Genomic DNA, 27,182 nt, shown 5'->3' with positions numbered 1-27,182 from the left:
CTGCCAAGCCGCACTGCTTCTTGACACATTGGTCACTTAACCCAGGAAGCCAGCCGCACCAATGTGTTGGAGGAAACACCATACAACTGGAAACCGTGCCAGCGCGGGCTGCCACAGGAGTTGCTAGAGCGCGATGGGACAGGGACATCCCAGCCAGCCAAACCCTACCCTAACGACGCTGGGACAATTGTGCACCACCTCATGGGTCTCCCGGTCGCGGCCGGATGCAACACAGCCTGGGATCAAACCCGGGTCTGTAGTGACGCCTCATGCAGTGCCTTAGACCACTATGCCACTTGGGAGGCTGTAAGATGTCGACTTCAGTATAATATTGAAGGATTTTAATGGATGCCATGCTGTTTACTCACTGTAGAGATGGTGTGACTGTATTTTTTATACAGGTATCAAATGGACTCCAGATTCGAATGGTGTGGCTGCGTTTGACTGCAGGAACCGTAACTGGTAAGCTATTAGTAAATCTACTAGTAGCCTCTGGGTGGCATCAACCTTGACCAGAGTAAGACACTTCCTGGTATCAATGTGATAAGGGGAGGAGCTAGACACTAAGACATCAATCAATCAATCAAATGTATTTATAAAGCCCTTCTTACATCAGCTGATGTCACAAAGTGCTGTACAGAAACCCAGTCTAAAACCCCAAACAGCAAGCAATGCAGGTATAGAAGCACGGTGGCTAGGATAAACTCCCTAGAAAGGCCAGAACCTATGAAGAAACCTAGAGAGGAACCAGGCTATGAGGGGTGGCCAGTCCTCTTCTGCCTGTGCCGGGTGGAGATTTTAACAGAACATGGCCAAGATGTTCAAATGTTCATAGATTTTATTTTAATTTTATTTCACCTTTATTTAACCAGGTAGGCTAGTTGAGAACAAGTTCTCATTTACAACTGCGACCTGTCCAAGATAAAGCATAGCACTGTGAACAGACAACAACACAGAGTTACACATGGAGTAAACAATAAACAAGTCAATAACACAGTAAGGGAAAAAAAGAGTCTATATACATTGTGTAGGCGAATAATTACAATTTTGCAGATTAACACTGGAGTGATAAATGATCAGATGGTCATGTGCAGGTAGAGATACTGGTGTGCAAAAGAGCAGAAAAGTAAATAAATAAAAACAGTATGGGTGAGGTATGATGAGGTAGGTAAATTGGGTGGGCTATTTACCGTTGGACTATGTACAGCTGCAGCGATCGGTTAGCTGCTCAGATAGCAGATGTTTAAAGTTGGTGAGGGAGATAAAAGTCTCCAACTTCAGCGATTTTTGCAATTTGTTCCAGTCACAGGCAGCAGAGAACTGGAAGGAAAGGCGGCCAAATGAGGTGTTGGCTTTAGGGATGATCAGTGAGATACACCTGCTGGAGCGCGTGCTACGGGTGGGTGTTGCCATCGTGACCAGTGAACTGAGATAAGGCGGAGCTTTACCTAGCATGGGCCTGTAGATGACCTGGAGCCAGTGGGTCTGGCACCAAATATGTCGCGAGGGCCAGCCAACTAGAGCATACAGGTCGCAGTGGTGGGTGGTATAAGGTGCTTTAGTAACAAAACAGATGGCACTGTGATAAACTGCATCCAGTTTGCTGAGTAGAGTATTGGAAGCTATTTTGTAGATGACATAGCCGAAGTCGAGGATCGGTAGGATAGTCAGTTTTACTAGGGTAAGTTTGGCGGCGTGAGTGAAGGAGGCTTTGTTGCGGAATAGAAAGCCGACTCTAGATTTGATTTTAGATGCAATGTTTGATATGAGTCTGGAAGGAGAGTTTACAGTCTAGCCAGACACCTAGGTACTTATAGATGTCCACATATTCTAGGTCGGAACCATCCAGGGTGGTGATGCTAGTCGGGCGTGCGGGTGCAGGCAGCGAACGGTTGAAAAGCATGCATTTGGTTTTACTAGCTTTTAAGAGCAGTTGGAGGCCACGGAAGGAGTGTTGTATGGCATTGAAGCTCGTTTGAGGTTAGATAGCACAGTGTCCAAGGAAGGGCCAGAAGTATACAGAATGGTGTCGTCTGCGTAGAGGTGGATCAGGGGATCGCCCGCAGCAAGAGCAACATCATTGATATATACAGAGAAAAGAGTCGGCCCGAGAATTGAACCCTGTGGCACCCCCATAGAGACTGACAGAGGACCGGACAACATGCCCTCCGATTTGACACACTGAACTCTGTCTGCAAAGTTGTTGGTGAACCAGGCAAGGCAGTCATTAGAAAAACCGAGGCTACTGAGTCTGCCGATAAGAATATGGTGATTGACTGAGTCGAAAGCCTTGGCCAGGTCGATGAAGAGGGCTGCACAGTACTGTCTTTTATCGATGGCGGTTATGATATCGTTTAGTACCTGGAGCATGGCTGAGGTGTATCTGTAACCGGCTCGGAAACCAGATTGCACAGCGGAGAAGGTACGGTGTGATTCGAGATGGTCAGTAATCTGTCTGTTGACTTGGCTTTCGAAGACCTTAGATAGGCAGGGCAGGATGGATATAGGTCTGTAACAGTTTGGGTCCAGGGTGTCTCCCCCTTTGAAGAGGGGGATGACTGCGGCAGCTTTCCAATCCTTGGGGATCTCAGACGATATGAAAGAGAGGTTGAACAGGCTGGTAATAGGGGTATTGACAATGGCGGCGGATAGTTTCAGAAATAGAGGGTCCAGATTGTCAAGCCCAGCTGATTTGTATGGGTCCAGGTTTTGCAGCTCTTTCAGATCACCTGCTATCTGGATTTGGGTAAAGGAGAAGCTGGGGAGGCTTGGGCGAGTAGCTGTGGGAGGGGGCCGGAGCTGTTGGCCGAGGTTGGAGTAGCCAGGAAGAAGGCATGGCCAGCCGTTGAGAAAGGCTTGTTGAAGTTTTCGATTATCATGGATTTATCGGTGGTGACCGTGTTACCTAGACTCAGTGCAGTGGGCAGCTGGGAGGAGGTGCTCTTGTTCTCCATGGACTTTACAGTGTCCCAGAACTTTTTGGAGTTAGAGCTACAGGATGCAAATTTCTGCTTGAAAAAGCTGGCCTTTGCGTGTATCGATGACCAGCAAGCTCAGATAATAATAACCACAGTGGTTGTAGAGGGTGCAACAGGTCAGCACCTCAGGAGTAAATGTCAGTTGGCTTTTCATAGCCAATCATTCAGAGTATCTCTACCGCACCTGCTGCTCCTGCTGTCTCTAGAGAGTCATTAGGCCAGGTAATCCTGAGAGAGAGCGAGATTAAAGTCATGTGACCTCATATACCTTAAGACTGTATAGGCTTATGTGACATCTATACGCAAGCTTTTATCTATTTTAGTTGTGTCATTTATTTACTTTTTGGCTTTTAAACTTGAACCAAACTTCACTACAGCATTCACCCTACTTTACTTTACTTATCCAGTGGTAGGAGAGTGTATAGTGCCATGGATATGTTGCTCTAAAGTGGTAGGGCCTGTCCTAGGACTTGGCCATGTATTGCACGACACTTGCACAACATGACACTTGAGCTGGCAGTTTAAAGAATGGGATGGAAACTGTGACCCTGCTCCAACAACAAGAACCATGATATACAGTGCCTTGCGAAAGTATTCGGCCCCCTTGAACTTTGCGACCTTTTGCCACATTTCAGGCTTCAAACATAAAGATATAAAACTGTATTTTTTTGTGAAGAATCAACAACAAGTGGGACACAATGAAGTGGAATGACATTTATTGGATATTTCAAACTTTTTTAACAAATCAAAAACGGAAAAATTGGGAGTGCAAAATTATTCAGCCCCCTTAAGTTAATACTTTGTAGCGCCACCTTTTGCTGCGATTACAGCTGTAAGTCGCTTGGGGTATGTCTCTATCAGTTTTGCACATCGAGAGACTGAAATTTTTTCCCATATCTCCTTGCAAAACAGCTCGAGCTCAGTGAGGTTGGATGGAGAGCATTTGTGAACAGCAGTTTTCAGTTCTTTCCACAGATTCTCGATTGGATTCAGGTCTGGACTTTGACTTGGCCATTCTAACACCTGGATATGATTATTTTTGAACCATTCCATTGTAGATTTTGCTTTATGTTTTGGATCATTGTCTTGTTGCAAGACATATCTCCGTCCCAGTCTCAGGTCTTTTGCAGACTCCATCAGGTTTTCTTCCAGAATGGTCCTGTATTTGGCTCCATCCATCTTTCCATCAATTTTAACCATCTTCCCTGTCCCTGCTGAAGAAAAGCAGGCCCAAACCATGATGCTGCCACCACCATGTTTGACAGTGGGGATGGTGTGTTCAGAGTGATGAGCTGTGTTGCTTTTACGCCAAACATAACGTTTTGCATTGTTGCCATAAAGTTCAATTTTGGTTTCATCTGACCAGAGCACCTTCTTCCACATGTTTGGTGTGTCTCCCAGGTGGCTTGTGGCAAACTTTAAACAACACTTTTTATGGATATCTTTAAGAAATGGCTTTCTTCTTGCCACTCTTCCATAAAGGCCAAATTTGTGCAATATACGACTGATTGTTGTCCTATGGACAGAGTCTCCCACCTCAGCTGTAGATCTCTGCAGTTCATCCAGAGTGATCATGGGTCTCTTGGCTGCATCTCTGATCAGTCTTCTCCTTGTATGAGCTGAAAGTTTAGAGGGACGGCCAGGTCTTGGTAGATTTGCAGTGGTCTGATACTCCTTCCATTTCAATATTATCGCTTGCACAGTGCTCCTTGGGATGTTTAAAGCTTGGGAAATCTTTTTGTATCCAAATCCGGCTTTAAACTTCTTCACAACAGTATCTCGGACCTGCCTGGCATGTTCCTTGTTCTTCATGATGCTCTCTGCGCTTTTAACGGACCTCTGAGACTATCACAGTGCAGGTGCATTTACACACAGGTGGATTGTATTTATCATCATTAGTCATTTAGGTCAACATTGGATCATTCAGAGATCCTCACTGAACTTCTGGAGAGAGTTTGCTGCACTGAAAGTAAAGGGGCTGAATAATTTTGCACGCCCAATTTTTCAGTTTTTGATTTGTTAAAAAAGTTTGAAATATCCAATAAATGTCGTTCCACTTCATGATTGTGTCCCACTTGTTGTTGATTCTTCACAAAAAAATACAGTTTTATATCTTTATGTTTGAAGCCTGAAATGTGGCAAAAGGTCGCAAAGTTCAAGGGGGCCGAATACTTTCGCAAGGCACTGTAATTACTGACAACTGAGAGTCAGGGCCTTGATTTACTGTTTCATGCAGTCCAGTATGAGTCTCTTATCACTGCTGTTAGGCCGTGGGGTCTCCCTAGGCCAGAGGGAGGATATCCTCCTAACTGGCCAATCAGTAGCATTTCCAGCTTCCAGGAATTCAACAAGCCATGTTGATGAGCTTTAGGTAGTATATGGATGCCCTCCCTATCTCTCCACTCAGTTAGAAAGTATCCTGGGACCTGGGCTGCCCCTGACTTTCAGATTAGTGGCAAGGATAGCACCCAAGGCTTTGAACACAGCAACACAGGGAGACACAGACAGACAGGCCAGGACAGTCTGATCTGATCCCCTAGAAATACTTTAAGCTGCTCCTTAAGTGGTTTTAACCAACAGCTCAATACCCAGGTCAGTGGGGTTCACATGGATGACATATGTCCCTATTTATAAACATGTAGATATGAAAAATACCAAAAAGGTGTGTGTGTGTGCGCATTTGCATCTGTCATGTTTTGAAACTAAGTTGATAGGGAGGGGCAGTGTGGTTGGGATGTTATACAGTGCCATATGCTGTAGGCCTACACCGCTTTTTTAAATTGAATGTGGATCGTTATATCAAGGGGTTGTGAATTATATGGGGAACGTTTTTTCATGAAGCAGCATGAGAAAGTGAGAGAACCGTTGACTGGGGCCTCCATCCTATGGTCCTGCTGTGCCCCGTGCTCTACTCTCTGGACCACACAAGCCTCAAGTGCAGTAGAGGTAGAGAATCCTCACATAGGACGGTAACACTATGGTGTAACCCTATCTCTCTCTACCCCTGTCCCCCAGGTATATCCAGGCTGCCACCTCACCAAAGGACATTATTATCGTGGTGGACATCAGTGGCAGTATGAAGGGTCTGAAGATGACCATCGCCAAGCACACCATCAACACCATCCTGGACACACTGGGGGAGAACGACTTTGTCAACGTCATCGCTGTGAGTCAACCCTCCTCCTGCACTAAGCACCAACGGAACAAGAAATCTCAAACTTAGGGTCTTGTAATTTCAATGTGTTGAAATGTGGTGTTCAGTTTACTAAGCCATTCCCATTACATTATCACACCTTCACACATTACCAGTTACACCACTACACTGTTACATCACAACAGTGTCACACTGTTGACAAGACTACAGCCCTGCCTTTTCTTTTCTCCCCACAGTACACTGACTATGTGCGCTACGTAGAGCCATGCTTCAAAGGCACCCTGGTGCAGGCTGACTTGGACAACCGCGAGGTAAGTCCATTATCTTCTTCAGGTAATCTGTGGCCGCTAAGCCACTGAGCTCTTACCTCTCAGCAGGGCTCTAGCAACTCAAAGTGTTCTGTTATGACATTACACCCCTGTGGAGGTGGAGAGTGAAGGGCCACCTTGGCTGTCAGTCATGCTGCGGAGAAGTTGGCTCCACCTGTTGGCCTAGTTCCTACTTCATTATTGGCCCAGTGTGGATCAGAGAGCAGGCCAGGTCAGCCGTCATTCACAACCATCAGCCTACTGTGGAGAGGGACTGTAATGGAGTATGACTGACAGGGATGGAATACTTTTAAAATATGTATACTGTAATATGTAGAACACAAATTTACATATATGATATTTTACTAGGCAAGTCAGTTAAGAACAAATTCTTATTTTCAATGATGGCCTAGGAACAGTGGGTTAACTGTCTTGTTCAGGGGCAGAATTACAGTTTTTTTTTACCTTGTCAGCTCGGGGATTCAATCTTGCAACTTTTCGGTTAATAGTCCAACACTCTAACCACTAGGCTACCTGCCGCCCCAATATAGAAATGCAATGTATGCATAAAGTGTATTGATAAGTAAATCAATGTGATTTTAGCGCCCAAAATGTGTACGTAGACTACATGTATGTTTGTCAGGCAGTGCAGTGTGTAAGAGATAACATCCTGAATACCAGGGCGTGTCAGGTAGTGCAATGTGTGAGAGATAACATCCTGAAACCAGGGCTTGTCAGGCATTGCAATGTGCAAGAGATAACATCCTGAAAACCAGGGCTTGTCAGGCAGTGCAATGTGTGAGAGATAACATCCTGAAAACCAGGGCTTGTCAAACAGTGCAATGTGCGAGAGATAACATCCTGAAAACCAGGGCTTGTCAAACAGTGCAATGTGCGAGAGATAACATCCTGAAAACCAGGGCTTGTCAAGCAGTGCAATGTGTGAGAAAGAACATCCTGAAAACCAAGCAGAGCAACGTGCGAGAGATAACATCCTGAAAATCAGGGCTTGTCAGGCAGTGCAATGTGTGAGAGATAACATCCTGAAAACCAGGGCTTGTCAGGCAGTGCAATGTGTGAGAGATAACATCCTGAAAACCAGGGCTTGTCAGGCATTGCAATGTGTGAGAGATAACATCCTGAATACCAGGGCGTGTCAGGCAGTGCAATGTGCGAGAGATAACATCCTGAAAACCAGGGCGTGTCAGGCAGTGCAATGTGTGAGAGATAACATCCTGAAAACCAGGGCTTGTCAGGCATTGCAATGTGTGAGAGATAACATCCTGAAAACCAGGGCTTGTCAAGCAGTGCAATGTGTGAGAAAGAACATCCTTAAAACCAAGCAGAGCAACGTGCGAGAGATAACATCCTGAAAACCAGGGCTTGGGACCTTATAATTTTCCAATCATTTAATTCTGAAAAAGTTTAGCTAGATAACAAGAGACCTGTTGTCTGAATTAGGCCCACATAATTATACCGAGAGAGGGGAGAGAGTGTTGAAACGCTGGGCATCTTGTTGTTATGACCTGCCTTGTCTGAATTAGGCCCACATAATTATACCGACAGAGGGGAGAGAGTGTTGAAACGCTGGGCATCTTGTTGTTATGACCTGCCTTGTCTGAATTAGGCCCACATAATTATACCGACAGAGGGGAGAGAGTGTTGAAACGCTGGGCATCTTGTTGTTATGACCTGCCTTGTCTGAATTAGGCCCACATAATTATACCGACAGAGGGGAGAGAGTGTTGAAACGCTGGGCATTTTGTTGTTATGACCTGCCTTGTCTGAATTAGGCCCACATAATTATACCGACAGAGGGGAGAGAGTGTTGAAACGCTGGGCATCTTGTTGTTATGACCTGCGTTGTCTGAATTAGGCCCACATAATTATACCGACAGAGGTGCGGCTTCTATGAAGGAACTTTGAATGTCTTTGAACTTCAGACAGTGAAATGTGATAACTGTAGTATCCTTAACTACACTCTTAGAAAAAAATATGCTCTCTTGAACCTAAAAGGGTTCATTGGCTGTCCCCATCGGAGAACCCTTTGAAGAACCCTTTTTGGTTCCAGGTAGAACCCTTTTGGTTCCAGGTTTAACACTTTTGGGTTCCAAGTAGAACCCTTTCCACAGAGGGCTCTACATGGAACCAACAAGGGTTATCCTATGGCAACAACTGAAGAACCCTTTTGGAACTCTTTTTTTCTAGCATTGAAAAACACTCTCTCCCTGATTTCTGAATTACGCGTGTAACTTCAGTAGCTACAGTAGACTATGCTTCGGGGGGAGGGGCAGATACCCTACACATGCACACACACTGGCAAAGATTTTCAGCTGTCAGGCAGACACTGGATTAGGTTTCTGAGTGAGGGCTTTGCATTCACGCTTTGTTGCATTTTTTTGTGCGAATGGAAAAAAATGCCCAAAACATAAATGAACGTTATTAACCGGTTTCCATGCTTTTAAATAACGGTTTTGATCTGGAACAGTATAGATCACTTTTGTTCTGATTCTGTTCCTCAAAAATGTGCAATGTTTTAGGTTCTGTTCCATGAACCGGTTCCAACCCCTGCTGAAAAGTGATGTTAAATCAGTAAATTAATCACTCTCTGTCCATATACTGTACCATAGCAGTAATCAGTGAACTAACTGATGGCTGGGCAGGTAGACTGACTGGCAGGCAGGTTGGTGGGCATGTTGGTTGGCAGACAAACAGACAGACAGACAGACAGACAGACAGACAGACAGACAGACAGACAGACAGGGAGGGAGGGAGGGAGGGAGGGAGGGAGGGAGGGAGGGAGGGAGGGAGGGAGGGAGGGAGGGAGGGAGGGAGGGAGGGAGGGAGGGAGGGAGGGAGGCTCACAGACACAGGCAGAGAGGCAAGCATACTGGCCGATAAACCTTGCACTGGGTGATTTATGAGCAGAGCTACTAATATTTTCCTGTTTGGTTTTATCCACCTGGCATCTGCTCCTACAATATATCCTACAACCAGATCCTCTCATGAAAATTCTGTATGCCTCTGGCACCATGATGGGTATAACCTCAGGAATGAGGTTCACACTCTGCTTACTCTTAGGACCAAGATTACTCTCTTTTGTTAAGGTAATTAATGCCTGTGTAGTTGCCAGGTATGTTAAGTAAACACACTTGGAACATTACACACTTGTTTTGCATTATAGTTTTCAATCAATCAAATACCATTGGAATAGTGTGTTTAATACAATTGTCACAAAGAGCTTTATAGCCAGAAACCAGGTCAGTGGCCATGAAAACTCTCTTGGTATTCAGTCAACTGGACTGGTGTATTAGACCTTACACTGTCATGTCCTGTGCTAGGCTGTGCTGTGCTGCATTTCTGTACTTTAAAAAAATCACCTTTATTTAACCAGGTAGGCCAGTTAAGAACAAGTTCTCATTTACAACTGCAACCTGGCCAAGATAAAGCAAAGTAGTGCGACAAAAACAACAACACGGAGTTACACATAAACAAACGTAAAGTCAATAACACAATAGAAAAATCTATTTATAGTGTGTGCAAATGTAGAAGAGTAGGGAGGTAAGGCAATAAATAGACCATAGAGGCAAAATAATTACAATTTAGCATTAACCTGGAGTGATAGATGTGCAGATGATGATGTGCAAGTAGAGATACTGGGGTGCAAAAGAGCAAGAGGGTGATCACATTCTCACGGTTTATTGGCATGGGAAACATATGTTTACATTGCCAAAGCAAGTGAAATAGATAATAAACAAAAGTTAAATAAACAATTCAAAAATGTACAGTAAATATTACACTCACAAAAGTTCAAAAAGAATAAAGACAAACGTCATATTATGTGCAAATAGTTCAAGTACAAAAGGGAAAATAAATAAACATAAAGATGGGCTGTATTTGCAATGGTGTTTGTTCTTCACTGGTTGCCCTTTTCGCCTCGCTCTCCCTCCCTCTCTCTCTCTCTCTCTCTCTCTCTCTCTCTCTCTCTCTCTCTCTCTCTCTCTCTAGCATTTTAAGGTGCTAGTGGATGAGCTTCACGTGAAGGGAGAGGGAAAAGTTGCAAAGGCCATGAAAGAATCCTTCAAAATCCTGAATGAGGTTTGCTTCCAACACACACACACACACACGTGTAGTTCCACACACTTGCCGTTGGCCCAGTCTCAGTTCTTCACTGTGTGGTGCTTCCTCTCAGGCTGCGACCAAGGGCCAGGGCAGCCTGTGTAACCAGGCCATCATGCTGATCACAGATGGAGCCATGGAGGATTTCAAAGACGTGTTTGAAGAGTTCAACTGGCCTGATCGCAGGGTACTGTAGGGTATATCCAATATTTTCTCCATGTGAATAACTACATACACACTTGACCTACAGTAATACCTATTTACGGTATATTAAATAAAATGTAATAAAATTGAATTGGTCCCATACACATATTTAGCAGATGTTATTGCCGGTGCAGCGAAATGCTTGTGTTCCTCGCTCCAACAGTGTAGTAATATCTGACAATACACGTAAATTCTTCTGTTATTCTATTTTCTATTCCCCTACTTCCCCTGAACAGCAAGGTATTTTGAGGACATCACTTTAACAGCCTTATCAGTTTAATATGTTCAGTATTTACTTAATGAACTGACTGAATTGGATATCAGTCTCCTATACGGTCTCTTTCAGGTGCGCCTCTTCACTTACCTTATTGGCAGAGAGATGACCTTTGCGGACAACACCAAGTGGATCGCCTGCAACAACAAGGGTTACTACACACACATCTCCACTCTGGCTGACGTGCAGGAGAATGTCATGGAGTACCTTCACGTCCTGAGCCGACCAATGGTCATCAATCACAATCATGACATCATCTGGACCGAGGCTTACATGGACACGGTGGTGAGTACAGCAGCTATACTTACCCAGTGGGCTTTGCCGAATAACTGCAGTACATTCTGCCTTTTCTTCCAGGATTCAAATCTCCACCTTCTTTGGCTTCAAAGGCAACGTGTTGTTGTTGCATTTAACCACGTTTGTCACCTCACACTGCCCTGTTTGAAAGTCAACTGTCTACTGGAGTATCATGGCGTGCTGTCAGTTACATTAGTTCATTCATTCTGTGTGTCTGTGTAGTTTATGACTCCTCCCTGTATTTGACTTTTGTCCTGCTACTTTGCTCATTCTCTCATCTCACCTCACCTCTATCACCGGACCTGACCCTCACTCACTCTGACAGCTACCCAATACGAAGGAGGTAAAAAGAGACTCTGGGAAATCCATCTTGTCTGATAGGGAAGCCCTTTTAGTGTAGTCCTCTTCTGTTTAGGCCTTGTGGTTATAGTGAACGCTGTCTCCCAAGCTTTCGATTGGCTATCACCAGTTGCAGTTGTATGGCACCCTCTAGCGTAACGAGTCTTAATTGCAGGTATAGAAGTTAACAAGTAGGAGTAGTACCAGAACCAACAGCGTTTTGATTTGGTTTAGGATAAACAAAACATTATTTCTGATGCATAAATATGTACTAATGCTGCAATTATTCCTCCAGCTCTTCGCCACAAAGGCTCAAAGTTTACTTCTCATGACCACAGTGGCAATGCCTGTCTTCAGCAAGAAGAAAGAGACGGTCAGTGGACTAAAAGCCTTTGTTAGATTTAAATGTATATTTAAAATAGGAATGGTGGTAATCAAAGTAATCAAAGTAACAGTTAGAAGTTGTAGTTGTCCCTCTGAGACACCAGACTATTCTTCCCCAATAGCCTGTTACAACTGTAGTAATCTAGAGCTATAAAAGGTATGTGAGGTATAGTACCAGTCAAAGGTTTGGACACACCTACTCGTTCAGGGTTTTTCTTTATTTTTTCTATTTTCTACATTGTATAATAATAGTGAAGACATCAAAACTATGAAATAACACATATGGAATCATGTAGTAACCAAAAAAGTGTTTAACAAATCAAAATATATGATATATTTCAGATTCTTCAAAGTTGCCACAGATTTCCACCAGTCTAATGTCCAACTTGGTATTTTACCAAATAGAGCTTTGCACACTCTTGGCATTCTCTCAACCAGCTTCATGAGGTAGTCACCAGGAATGCATTTCATTTCAATTAAATTGTATTTCTATTTTTATTTAACCTTTAACTAGGCAAGCCAGTTGAGAACAAATCATATATTTTGATTTGTTAAACACTTTTTTGGTTGCTACATGATTCCATGTGTGCTATTTCATCATTTTGATGTCTTCCCTATTGTTCTACAATGTAAAAATAAAGAAAAACCCTTGCATGAGTATGTAACCATACTTTTGACTGGTGCTGTATATTTGAACCTGGTCAAGCAGTTCACTGTGTGCACAGTGCATCTGTGTTGCAGTGACATGTTACTGTAGTTGTTGTGCCATTAGAAGTCTTATAAACCCTCCTCTCCCCTTCTCCTCCAGCTGAGCCATGGGATCCTGCTGGGGGTGGTGGGTTCTGACATCCCCCTGTTGGAGGTAATGAAGCTGGCTCCCAGATATAGGCTGGGCCCCCATGGTTACGCTTTCCTCATCACCAACAACGGGTACATCCTGGCACACCCTGACCTACGACCTCTGGTGAGTCCAACCGCTGTAGAGCTTACGCTTGCTTCCGACTATAGTCACTAGTAGGGTTGCATTATTCCGGGAACTTTCAATAAATTCTGTGGTTTTCCCGAAATCCCAGTTGGTGGATTCCCGGAATCTGGAGGGAATAAGCAGGAATTCCGTAATCCTCCAATCAGGATTTATGGAAAACTAGGGAATTTATTGAAAGTTCCCAAAATGTTGCAACCCTCGTCACTACGAATACTACTACAGTCCCTATTTATAATACTAGAGTTAAGACTGCAGTCACCAGTACTACTACCACAGTAAAAACTACTACTAATACTACTACAGCTCTGACCTGGTTTCATATACTTTTAGTGTTTGTTTTAGGCTGCCTGGACAATTCATTCAACTAATAAACAATAATTATCACACTTCTACACTGTTGCTTTATTTCCATTTTTATTTATAGAGTAAATAATATAGATTTGATGTTGTAGAATTCTGAGACAAAAAACAGAAAATACAAAAACAGTGGAATAAGATCAATCACAACGAAAGACACTTCACTGAGCAGTGTAAGGCGAGAGAAGCAACTCTGCAACATCCTAAAACATATAGGGATCAGACGCAAGCACATATAGGATGTTTGTCCCACAATATATCCGGTGGACTGTAGCACTCACATGAACATTTATACCTGTAATAAGTTGAGGATAGTTGAGGACTTGTGAGGCATCTGTTTCTCAAACTAGACATTCTAATGCACTTGTCCTCTTGCTCAGTTGTGCACTGGGGCCTCCCTCTCCTCTTTCTATTCTGGTTAGAGCCAGTTTGCGCTGTTCTTTGAAGGGAGTAGTACACAGCGTTGTACGAGATCTTCAGTTTCTTGACAATTCCTCGCATGGACTAGCCTGATGAGTTTCAGAAGAAAGTACTTTGTTTCTGGTCATTTTGAGAATGTAATTGAACCCACAAATGCTGATGCTCCAAATACTCACCTTGTCTAAAGAAGGCCAGAATTATTGCTTCTTTAATCAGAACAACAGTTTTCAGCTGTGATAACATAATTGCAAAATGGTTTTCTAATGATCAATTAGCCTTTAAAAAAAAATTTATACTTGGATTTGTTAACACAATGTGCCATTGGAACACAAGAGTGATGGTTGCTGATAATGGGCCTCTGTACGCCTATGTAGATATTCCATTAAAATCCGCCACTTCCAGCTACAATAGTCATTTACAACATTAACAATGTCTACACTGTATTTCTGATCAATTTCATGTTATTTTAATGGACAAAAAATGTGCTTTTCTTTCTTTTCTTTTTAAGTGACCCCAAACTTTTGAATGGTAGTGTATACACCCACAATTCTAGGTTTACAGAGCAGCTCTGCAGTGGCTCTGTTAAAGGTACTCTGGCACAGGTTGAGCTGGACTAGGTAATGATTACTACCAATAGTGGAACTCAGCACCCAGATTAGCCCCAAAGCAAGTTGCACATTCCTGAAAGTTATTATTCTCAGTTAGTGCATGTTGTGGCAAATAAGCACATATATTTCTATGAGGGCCGGAGTCACCTAAGAATTTAAAAACACAATAGCCATAAAAACACAATATGCCTTGCACCACCCTCCCAAATCACAGTACATAAGAACAGAAGATTGTACAATAAAGGGAACGCTGAGTGTAGCAGATCAACAGGGAACGCTGAGTGTAGCAGATCAACAGGGAACACTGAGTGTAGCAGATCAACAGGGAACACTGAATGTAGCAGATCAACAGGGAACACTGAGTGTAGCAGATCAACAGGGAACGCTGAGTGTAGCAGATCAACAGGGAACACTGAATGTAGCAGATCGACAGGGAACGCTGAGTGTAGCAGATCAACAGGTAACGCTGAGTGTAGCAGATCAACAGGGAACGCTGAGTGTAGCAGATCAACAGGGAACGCTGAGTGTAGCAGATCAACAGGGAACGCTGAGTGTAGCAGATCAACAGGGAACGCTGAATGTAGCAGATCAACAGGTAACGCTGAGTGTAGCAGATCAACAGGGAACACTGAGTGTAGCAGATCAACAGGGAACGCTGAGTGTAGCAGATCAACAGGGAACGCTGAGTGTAGCAGATCAACAGGGAACACTGAGTGTAGCAGATCAACAGGGAACGCTGAGTGTAGCAGATCAACAGGGAACGCTGAGTGTAGCAGATCAACATATTGTTTAGTAAGGTGTAGGACAGCTGCCAGAAGTTTAAGTCTCATCAATCCCATGTGAAGGTAGCTGTTCATTTGCAGAGTTAGGAGGAAAATAGTGAAAAGAATCAGACAGAAACATATTTCCTCTGCAGCAACATGCCACAAATAACAGGCAGATAGATCAAGCTCCTATTGGACAATCGTCATGTTGAGATGGTGTGAGATGTAGGAAGAGCATGCAGTATTGTGGGCTTAGGATGTTGGAGGGTGGTGCAAGGCACATTGTGTTTTTAAATTCTTTGTTCTTGTCAGTGACCACACTCAAACAGTCAGTGGCCACGCTCAAACAGTCCAAAGCGTCTAACCTAAAGACCATCTCAATGATCAATTTGCAGATTTTGTGTGGGGTCACTGATTGGTTATTGAACAGAGCATGAATAATTTCATTAAATGGTTGAAGAGTCTCAGATGACAGCCTCATGCTCAACGCCTAGAGCAGCACAGTGGAGGGTTGTATTCATTAGTGTACAAACAAGACAAAATGTTTTGCAACAGATAATGAAAACAAGCGTTTCTTATTGGGCAACTTCAGCTTGTCCCTCCCAGACAACCATAAAATGTGATTCTGGGTGCCAAGGTATTTTCTGTTTTATTGAACCTTTATTTTGAAAGGGGGTCATGCTGAGACCAAGGTCTCTTTCACAGATGTGCCCTGTATACACATGAATACACATCAAATACACATCAAAATACACATCAATTACTCTTCAATATACATTATACACATCAATTACACTTCAATATACACTATACACATCAATTGCACATCAATCACCACTTTATTTTAAGAATGTGAAATCTCAATAATAGTAGAGAGAATTATTTTTTTCAGCATTTATTTCTTTCACCACATTCCCAGTCGGTCAGAAGTTTACTTGCACTCAATTAGTATTTGGTAGCATTGCCTTTAAATAGTTTAACTTGGGTCAAATGTTTCGGGTAGCCTTCCACAAGCTTTCCACAATAAGTTGGGTGAATTTTGGCCCATTCCTCCTGACAGAGCTGGTGTAACTGAGTCAGGTTTGTTGGCCTTCTTGCTCGCACACACTTTTTTCAGTTCTGCCCACAAATTTTCTATAGGATTGAGGTCAAGGTTTTGTGATGGCCATTCTAATACCTTGACTTTGTTGTCCTTAAGCCATTTTGCCACAACTTTGGAAGTATGCTTGGGGTCATTGTCCATTTGGAAGACCCATTTGTTAGCAAGCTTTAACTTCTTGACTGATGTCTTGAGATGTTGCTTCAATATATCCACATAATTTCCCCCCTCATGATGCCATCTATTTTGTGAAGTGCACCAGTCCCTCCTGCAGCAAAGCACCCCCACACCATGATGCTGCCACCCCTGTGCTTCACGGTTGGGATGGTGTTCTTCGGCCTCCCCCTTTTTCCTCCAAACATAACGATGGACATTATGGCCAAACAGTTCAATTTTTGTTTCATCAGACCAGAGGACATTTCTCCAAAAAGTACGATCTTTGTCCCCATGTGCAGTTGCAATCCGTAGTCTGGCTTTTTTATGGCGGTTTTGGAGCAGTGGCTTCTTCCTTGCTGAGCGGCCTTTCAGGTTATGTCGATATAGGACTTGTTTTACTGTGGAAATAGATACTTTTGTACCTGTTTCCTCCAGCATCTTCACAAGGTCCTTTGCTGTTGTTCTGGGATTGACTTGCACTTTGTGCATCAAAGTGCGTTCATCTCTAGGAGACCGAATGCGTCACCTTCCTGAGTGGTATGACGGCTGCGTGGTCCCATGGTGTTTATACTTGTGTACTATTGTGTGTGCAGATGAACGTGGTACCTTCAGGCATTTGGAAATTACTCCCAAGGATGAACCAGACTGAGGTCTTGGCTGATTTCTTTTGAGGCACTGAGTTTGAAGGTAGGCCTTGAAATACATCCACAGGTATACCTCCAATTGACTCTCATGATGTCAATTAGCCTATCAGAAGCTTCTAAAGCCATGACATATTTTCTGGAATTTTTCAAGCTATTAAAAGGCACAGTCAACTTAGTGTATGTAAACTTCTGACCCAGTGGAATTGTGATACAGTGAATTATAAGTGTAAATAATCTGTCTGTAAACAATTGTTTGAAAAGGTACTTGTGTCATGCACAAAGTAGATGTCCTAACCGACTTGCCAAAACTATAGTCACAAGAAATTTGTGAAGTGGTTGAAAACAAGTCTTAATGAGTCCAACCTAAGTCTGTGTCAACTTCTGACTTCAACAGTACACATGAATACTCACATCAATATAAAAAAGCAAAACAGAATCATAGAAACCAAACATGTTATGTGGTCAATAATAAGCCTACTTGTTCCTTTTGGAGCCAGTTGCCATGGAGATGGAGCCTTTGAAGTCAGGATACCATGTCATGGAGATGTCCAACAAACACAGTTGTCCTAAGTGATTGGCTCAGCCTAGAGAATAAACACATATTACAGACAGCAGACAGACAGAGAGACAGACAGACAGACAGACAGACAGACGGACAGACGGACAGACGGACAGACGGACAGACGGACAGACAGACAGACAGACAGCTGAGGTTCTATATAAAACTTGTATCTGTCCTCTTCCTGATTCTTTTCACCCATGTCATCTTCCTCATCTTCTCCTCTCCTGTCCCACAGTACAAAGAAGGTAAGACGCTGAAGCCCAAGCCTAACTACAACAGTGTGGACCTGGCTGAGGTGGAGTGGGAGGACATAGATGAGATAGTGAGTGGTATATCTATTAACAGTAATATTAATACATAGAGGAGACAGTAAGTAGTATAGTAGTAACAGTAATATTAATACATAGAGGAGACAGTAAGTAGTATAGTAGTAACAGTAATATTAATACATAGAGGAGACAGTGGGTTGTATACAGTAGTAGTAACAGTAATATTATTACATAGAGGAGACAGTAAGTAGTATTGTAGTAACAGCAATATTAATACATAGAGTAGACAGTAAGTAGTATAGTAGTAACAGTAATATTAATACATAGAGGAGACAGTAAGTAGTATAGTAGTAACAGTAATATGAATACATAGAGGAGACAGTAAGTAGTATAGTAGTAACAGTAATATTAATACATAGAGGAGACAGTGGGTAGTATAGTAGTAACAGTAATATTAATACATAGAGGAGACAGTGGGTTGTATACAGTAGTAGTAACAGTAATATTATTACATAGAGGAGACAGTAAGTAGTATAGTAGTAACAGTAATATTAATACATAGAGGAGACAGTAAGTAGTATAGTAGTAACAGTAATATGAATACATAGAGGAGACAGTAAGTAGTATAGTAGTAACAGTAATAGTAATACATAGAGGAGACAGTAAGTAGTATAGTAGTAACAGTAATATTAATACATAGAGGAGACAGTGGGTTGTATACAGTAGTAGTAACAGTAATATTATTACATAGAGGAGACAGTAAGTAGTATAGTAGTAACAGTAATATTAATACATAGAGGAGACAGTAAGTAGTATAGTAGTAACAGTACTATTAATACATAGAGGAGACAGTGGGTTGTATACAGTAGTAGTAACAGTAATATTAATACATAGATGAGGTAGTGGGTAGTATACAGTAGTAGTAACAGTAATATTATTACATAGAGGAGACAGTGGGTAGTATACAGTAGTAGTAACAGTAATATTAATACATAGAGGAGACAGTAAGTAGTATAGTAGTAACAGTAATATTAATACATAGAGGAGACAGTAAGTAGTATAGTAGTAACAGTAATATTAATACATAGAGGAGACAGTAAGTAGTATAGTAGTAACAGTAATATTAATACATAGAGGAGACAGTGGGTTGTATACAGTAGTAGTAACAGTAATATTAATACATAGAGGAGACAGTGGGTTGTATACAGTAGTAGTAACAGTAATATTAATACATAGAGGAGACAGTGGGTAGTATACAGTAGTAGTAACAGTAATATTAATACATAGAGGAGACAGTGGGTTGTATACAGTAGTAGTAACAGTAATATTAATACATAGAGGAGACAGTAAGTAGTATAGTAGTAACAGTAATATTAATACATAGAGGAGACAGTGGGTAGTATACAGTCGTAGTAACAGTAATATTAATACATAGATGAGGTAGTATAGTAGAAATATTAACACATAGATGAGACAGCGAGTTGTATAGTAGTAATGCATAGGTCTTCTACAGCACTTTGCAAAGAAAAAACAACTAGTAAGTGAGCCCGGATATAAAGTCAGGAAGAAAACTCTGAATACACATGTACAGTCAGGGGTGGACGGATGGTTTCGAAATGCTGTTGAGGGGCCCCCCCAAAATTGACATTTTCCAACAGATAATTGCACATATACTGTACATACCATATCACATGACCCACCGACAACACACTGAATGTCTTCAATAGAGCTTGCCAGCTTGTAATCCGAAGATTTTTATTTATCCTTCTGGTTCATTCAGCTATTCCTATGGGGGAAATGAATGGGGGTTTTGGATAAAAGCCGAAAATAAGGTCTGAGGTTAACACAAGCTTAGGAGATCTTATACATGTTGTTCTATGAGATAATATCCGTCAGTTAACATGACCTTTATGTGCTTGTTTTGATTACATAACTGCTTAAATCAGAAAAAAGTGATGTTAGCTGCTGAAGATTATCTCAGAACAAAACCTAGAAGATTTCCTAAGCCTTTGTTTATTGCAGACCTTATTGTCGCCGTTTATCTAAAAACCCTCAAAAAAAACATTAATTTCCCCATAGGCTTTGCCCAACGAGCCATGGCAGAGTTATTGCCTTCCAAAAGACGCCATTACTATTTCTCGCAATACAGTAGAACTCCTTTCTAGTTCTGGCCTCTAACAGTGCTGGTTGGGTAATTGTGCTGGTAAGGTAACTGAATTCAAGGTCAACAGTGATTGTGTGCATTATTGTGTGTGTTTTTCCCAGCTAAGGACAGCCATGGTGAAAGGGGAGATGGGCACTCTGTCTTTAAACGTGAGAGCATCAGTGGACAAAGCTGTGAGTGGGACCTTGTGTGTGGGGGGGTTAGATGTGGCTCAATGCCTTATGCCTAATGGAATATTAATAGTAGTCTCGTACACCCAACCCTAGGCAACAGCAGTGACTAGGTTCTGCTTTCAATGACGGACTCTTTTGGCAACTTCAATAAGTGAAGAAAAATTCTCCTAACAACTTCAACTTCAATAAGTGAAGAAAAACTCTCCTAACAAATCAGGAGGCAGACATGACAGAACGTTGCGATTCGAAAGTAGGCAGGCAAAACCTTTGCAGTGGTTCAAGTGAAGGTAGCTGATGCAAATTAGACACTTGCAAAATGCACTCGTAAAAAGTACCCTCCGTGATCTCCATCTTGTAGCAATTATTTTGTAATGTATTCAAGCGGATAAGGTAGTGGTGTAGTTCCTCTATGCCAAACTGATGTTCTGTTATGTACAGACGTGTTAAGCCGGAACATTTGAAAATTGTGGGAGTCAACCCGGAGGTCTAGAGACACTATATTGATTCTAACTGTCTCATAACACAATTCTCATTTTTTCTTCACAACAGAAAAGGCCTTTGTTCTTAACAAATGACTATTTCTACACAACCATTAACGACACCCCATTCAGGTAAGTGTGATGCTATGATAGCGAGTGTGGTATGTAGTCATAGGCCTGTTGCATTGAATGAAGTCAATGAACATCTCACTCACTCCTTTATTGTATGTATTTCCCTCTGCAGTTTTGGTATGGTTCTGACAAGGGGTCACGGACAGCTGATGTTCATGGGGACAGTCTCTGTGGAAGAGGGTAAGTCTCCCCACTCTGCCACTACTGGCCACTCTCTCTGCCTCTCATCTGCCCCGCTCTACTGCTACTGGCCACTCTCTCTGTCTCTCATCTGCCTCTCTCTACTGCTACTGGCCACTCTCTCTGCCTCTCATCTGCCCCGCTCTACTGCTACTGGCCACTCTCTCTGCCTCTCATCTGCCCCGCTCTACTGCTACTGGCCACTCTCTCTGCCTCTCATCTGCCCCGCTCTACTGCTACTGGCCACTCTCTCTGCCATTCATCTGCCCCGCTCTGCTGCTACTGGCCACTCTCTCTGCCTCTCATATGCCCCTCTCTACTGCTACTGGCCACTCTCTCTGCCTCTCATCTGCCCCGCTCTACTGCTACTGGCAACTCTCTCTGCCACTCATCTGCCCCGCTCTACTGCTACTGGCCACTCTCTCTGCCTCTCATCTGCCCCTCTCTACTGCTACTGGCCACTCTCTCTGCCTCTCATCTGCCCCGCTCTACTGCTACTGGCCACTCTCTCTGCCACTCATATGCCCCTCTCTACTGCTACTGGCCACTCTCTCTGCCACTCATCTGCCCCGCTCTACTGCTACTGGCCACTCTCTCTGCCTCTCATCTGCCCCGCTCTACTGCTACTGGCCACTCTCTCTGCCACTCATCTGCCCCGCTCTACTGCTACTGGCCACTCTCTCTGCCTCTCATCTGCCCCGCTCTACTGCTACTGGCCACTCTCTCTGCCTCTCATCTGCCCCGCTCTACTGCTACTGGCCACTCTCTCTGCCACTCATATGCCCCTCTCTACTGCTACTGGCCACTCTCTCTGCCACTCATCTGCCCCGCTCTACTGCTACTGGCCACTCTCTCTGCCTCTCATCTGCCCCGCTCTACTGCTACTGGCCACTCTCTCTGCCACTCATCTGCCCCGCTCTACTGCTACTGGCCACTCTCTCTGCCTCTCATCTGCCCCGCTCTACTGCTACTGGCCACTCTCTCTGCCTCTCATCTGCCCCGCTCTACTGCTACTGGCCACTCTCTCTGCCACTCATATGCCCCTCTCTACTGCTACTGGCCACTCTCTCTGCCACTCATCTGCCCCGCTCTACTGCTACTGGCCACTCTCTCTGCCTCTCATCTGCCCCGCTCTACTGCTACTGGCCACTCTCTCTGCCACTCATCTGCCCCGCTCTACTGCTACTGGCCACTCTCTCTGCCACTCATCTGCCCCGCTCTACTGCTACTGGCCACTCTCTCTGCCTCTCATCTGCCCCGCTCTACTGCTACTGGCCACTCTCTCTGCCATTCATCTGCCCCGCTCTGCTGCTACTGGCCACTCTCTCTGCCTCTCATATGCCCCTCTCTACTGCTACTGGCCACTCTCTCTGCCTCTCATCTGCCCCGCTCTACTGCTACTGGCAACTCTCTCTGCCACTCATCTGCCCCGCTCTACTGCTACTGGCCACTCTCTCTGCCTCTCATCTGCCCCTCTCTACTGCTACTGGCCACTCTCTCTGCCTCTCATCTGCCCCACTCTACTGCTACTGGCCACTCTCTCTGCCACTCATATGCCCCTCTCTACTGCTACTGGCCACTCTCTCTGCCACTCATCTGCCCCGCTCTACTGCTACTGGCCACTCTCTCTGCCTCTCATCTGCCCCGCTCTACTGCTACTGGCCACTCTCTCTGCCACTCATCTGCCCCGCTCTACTGCTACTGGCCACTCTCTCTGCCTCTCATCTGCCCCGCTCTACTGCTACTGGCCACTCTCTCTGCCTCTCATCTGCCCCGCTCTACTGCTACTGGCCACTCTCTCTGCCATTCATCTGCCCCGCTCTGCTGCTACTGGCCACTCTCTCTGCCTCTCATATGCCCCTCTCTACTGCTACTGGCCACTCTCTCTGCCTCTCATCTGCCCCGCTCTACTGCTACTGGCAACTCTCTCTGCCACTCATCTGCCCCGCTCTACTGCTACTGGCCACTCTCTCTGCCTCTCATCTGCCCCTCTCTACTGCTACTGGCCACTCTCTCTGCCTCTCATCTGCCCCGCTCTACTGCTACTGGCCACTCTCTCTGCCACTCATATGCCCCTCTCTACTGCTACTGGCCACTCTCTCTGCCACTCATCTGCCCCGCTCTACTGCTACTGGCCACTCTCTCTGCCTCTCATCTGCCCCGCTCTACTGCTACTGGCCACTCTCTCTGTCTCTCATCTGCCCCGCTCTGCTGCTACTGGCCACTGTCTCTGCCACTCATTTACTGCAGAACAATGTGATTTATATACTGGTTGCATCCAATCTCCACTCAGGCCTGCATGACCTGACGTCCCCTGATCTATCCATATCCAATGAGTGGTAAGCATGGATAAATACTAACAAATAAAGTATTGACTGTAATAGTATAAATTATATATTATTGGACTGTAAATCCTCTAAATACATTTACTGAAATGTAACACTCCAAATGATAGAGTGTTGGACTGCAATAATTTATTGGCCTCAAATGGCCCTCCGTGGAGTGAAACCCCCATTGTCTTTCCGTTCAGGACGTATTGTGAGACAGACATTGATCCTCACCACCGCAAATACTCTCAGCTTCAGGCTGTCATTCGCTACTTGCAGGGGAAGGAGCCTGACCTGGAGTGTGAGTACTTTCTCTACAGCCTGCTCCATAGATAAATACTTATACTTATTCAACCACTAACCCTAACCCCAACGCTGATGATATCCTAACGCTGATGTTACCCTAACCCTAACGCTGATGTTACCCTAACCACAACGCTGATGATATCCTAAAGCTGATGTTATCCTAACCCTAACGCTGATGTTGCCCTAACACTAACGCTGATGTTACCCTAACCCCAACGCTGATGTTACCCTAACCCTAACGCTGATGTTGCCCTAACCCTAACGCTGATGTTACCCTAACCCCAACGCTGATGTTACCCTGACCCCAATGGTGATGTTACCCTAACCCCAATGCTGATGTTACCCTAACCCCAATGCTAATGTTACCCCAATGCTGATGTTACCCTAATCCCAATGCGGATGTTGCCCTGACCCTAACCCCAACGCAGATTTTACCCTGACCCTAACCCCAACACTGATGTTACCCTAACCCCAACACTGATGTTACCCTAACCCCAACACTGATGTTACCCTAACCACAACATAGATGTTACCCTAACGCTGATGTTACCCTAACCCCAACACTGATGTTACCCTAACCCCAACACTGATGTTACCCTAACCACAACATAGATGTTACCCTAACCCCAACGTGGATGTTACCCTAACTCAAACGATGATGTTACCCTAACGCCAATGCTGATGTTACCCTGACCCCAAAGCTGATGTTACCCTAACCCCAACACTGATGTTACCCTAACCACAACATAGATGTTACCCTGACCCCAACGCGGATGTTACCCTAACGCTGATGTTACCCTAACCCCAATGCTGATGTTACCCTGACCCCAACACTGATGTTACCCTAACCACAACATAGATGTTACCCTAACCCCAACGTGGATGTTACCCCAACTCAAACGATGATGTTACCCTAACGCCAGTGCTGATGTTACCCTGACCCCAAAGCTGATGTTACCCTAACCACAACATAGATGTTACCCTGACCCCAACGCGGATGTTACCCTAACGCCAATGCTGATGTTACCCTAACCCTAACACTGATGTTACCCTAACCACAACATAGATGTTACCCTGACCCCAACGCGGATGTTACCCTAACGCCAATGCTGATGTTACCCTAACCCTAACACTGATGTTACCCTAACCACAACATAGATGTTACCCTAACCCCAACGTGGATGTTACCCTAACTCAAATGATGATGTTACCCAAACGCCAATGCTGATGTTAACCTGACCCCAAAGCTGATGTTACCCTAACCCCAACACTGATGTTACCCTAACCACAACATAGATGTTACCCTGACCCCAACGCGGATGTTACCCTAACCCCAATGCTGATGTTACCCTGACCCTAACGCTGATGTTACCCTAACCCCAATGCTGATGTTACCCTGACCCCAATGCTGATATTACCCTAACAACAACATAGATGTTACCCTAACCCCAACGTGGATGTTACCCTAACTCAAACGATGATGTTACCCTAACGCCAATGCTGATGTTACCCTGACCCCAAAGCTGATGTTACCCTAACGCTGATGTTACCCTAACCCCAATGCTGATGTTACCCTGACCCCAACACTGATGTTACCCTAACCACAACATAGATGTTACCCTAACCCCAACGTGGATGTTACCCTAACTCAAACGATGATGTTACCCTAACGCCAATGCTGATGTTACCCTGACCCCAAAGCTGATGTTACCCTAACCACAACATAGATGTTACCCTGACCCCAACGCGGATGTTACCCTAACGCCAATGCTGATGTTACCCTAACCCTAACACTGATGTTACCCTAACCACAACATAGATGTTACCCTGACCCCAACGCGGATGTTACCCTAACGCTGATGTTACCCTAACCCCAATGCTGATGTTACCCTGACCCCAACGCGGATGTTACCCTAACCCTGACCCCAACGCAGATGTTTCCCTGACCCTAACCCCAATGCTGATGTTAACCTGACCCCAACGCGGATGTAACCCACACCCCACATCGGATGTTACCCACACCCCAACGTGAATGTTACCCTATCCCCAATGTGATGTTACCCTAACCCCAATGCTGATGTTAACCTGACCCCAAAGCTGATGTTACCCTAACCCCAACACTGATGTTACCCTAACCACAACATAGATGTTACCCTGACCCCAACGCGGATGTTACCCTAACCCCAATGCTGATGTTACCCTGACCCTAACGCTGATGTTACCCTAACCACAACATAGATGTTACCCTGACCCCAACGCGGATGTTACCCTAACCCCAATGCTGATGTTACCCTGACCCTAACGCTGATGTTACCCTAACCCCAATGCTGATGTTACCCTGACCCCAATGCTGATATTACCCTAACAACAACATAGATGTTACCTTAACCCCAACGTGGATGTTACCCTTACTCAAACGATGATGTTACCCTAACGCCAATGCTGATGTTACCCTGACCCCAAAGCTGATGTTACCCTAATGCTGATGTTACCCTAACCCCAATGCTGATGTTACCCTGACCCCAACACTGATGTTACCCTAACCACAACATAGATGTTACCCTAACCCCAACGTGGATGTTACCCTAACTCAAACGATGATGTTACCCTAACGCCAATGCTGATGTTACCCTGACCCCAAAGCTGATGTTACCCTAACCACAACATAGATGTTACCCTGACCCCAACGCGGATGTTACCCTAACGCCAATGCTGATGTTACCCTAACCCTAACACTGATGTTACCCTAACCACAACATAGATGTTACCCTGACCCCAACGCGGATGTTACCCTAACGCTGATGTTACCCTAACCCCAATGCTGATGTTACCCTGACCCCAACGCGGATGTTACCCTAACCCTGACCCCAACGCAGATGTTTCCCTGACCCTAACCCCAATGCTGATGTTAACCTGACCCCAACGCGGATGTAACCCACACCCCACATCGGATGTTACCCACACCCCAACGCGAATGTTACCCTATCCCCAATGTGATGTTACCCTAACCCCAATGCTGATGTCACCCTAAACCCAAACGCTGTTGTTACCCTGACCCCAACGCTGATGTTACTCTAACCCTGATGTTACCCTGACCCCAAAGCTGATGTTACCCTAACCCTAATGTTACCCTGACCCCAATGCTGATGTTACCCTAACTGCAAAGCTGATTTTAACCCAACCCCAATGCTGATGTTACCCCAACGCTGATGTTACCCTAACCCTAACCCCAATGCTGATGTTACCTTAACGCTGATGATGCCCTAACCCTAATGCTGATGATGCCCTAACCCTATAACGCTGATGTTATCCTGACCCTAATCCCAACGCTGATGTTACCCTAATCCCAAAGCGGATGTTACCCTGACACTAACCTCAACGCGGATGTTACCCTGACCCTAACCCCAATGCTGATGTTACCCTAACCCCAACGTGGATGTTACTCTAACCCCAATGCCGATGTTACCCTAACCCCAATGCCGATGTTACCCTAACTCCAA

General features: G+C 44.5%; 1 protein-coding gene across 1 annotated transcript in view; it reads left to right on the top strand.

The window, feature by feature from the left end:
- Nucleotides 1–27,182, top strand: part of LOC135556592 (voltage-dependent calcium channel subunit alpha-2/delta-4-like) — a 107,739-nt gene that overhangs the window by 31,698 nt on the left and 48,859 nt on the right. Inside the window, exons 7-20 of the mRNA XM_064989912.1 lie at nucleotides 402–462; nucleotides 5,994–6,144; nucleotides 6,369–6,443; nucleotides 10,449–10,538; nucleotides 10,633–10,746; nucleotides 11,110–11,322; nucleotides 11,969–12,046; nucleotides 12,866–13,021; nucleotides 17,888–17,974; nucleotides 20,187–20,258; nucleotides 20,808–20,869; nucleotides 20,982–21,049; nucleotides 23,343–23,388; nucleotides 23,580–23,677. Of these exons, the coding sequence (XP_064845984.1) occupies nucleotides 402–462; nucleotides 5,994–6,144; nucleotides 6,369–6,443; nucleotides 10,449–10,538; nucleotides 10,633–10,746; nucleotides 11,110–11,322; nucleotides 11,969–12,046; nucleotides 12,866–13,021; nucleotides 17,888–17,974; nucleotides 20,187–20,258; nucleotides 20,808–20,869; nucleotides 20,982–21,049; nucleotides 23,343–23,388; nucleotides 23,580–23,677 (1,371 nt within the window). The remainder of the gene's footprint in view (nucleotides 1–401; nucleotides 463–5,993; nucleotides 6,145–6,368; nucleotides 6,444–10,448; nucleotides 10,539–10,632; nucleotides 10,747–11,109; nucleotides 11,323–11,968; nucleotides 12,047–12,865; nucleotides 13,022–17,887; nucleotides 17,975–20,186; nucleotides 20,259–20,807; nucleotides 20,870–20,981; nucleotides 21,050–23,342; nucleotides 23,389–23,579; nucleotides 23,678–27,182) is intronic.

This window comes from Oncorhynchus masou, chromosome 15 (assembly GCF_036934945.1).
Source record: "Oncorhynchus masou masou isolate Uvic2021 chromosome 15, UVic_Omas_1.1, whole genome shotgun sequence".
Taxonomy (NCBI): Eukaryota; Metazoa; Chordata; class Actinopteri; order Salmoniformes; family Salmonidae; genus Oncorhynchus; species Oncorhynchus masou.
The sequence above is the reverse complement of the archived record's forward strand: the minus strand, read 5'-3'. Positions and strand labels throughout refer to the sequence as shown.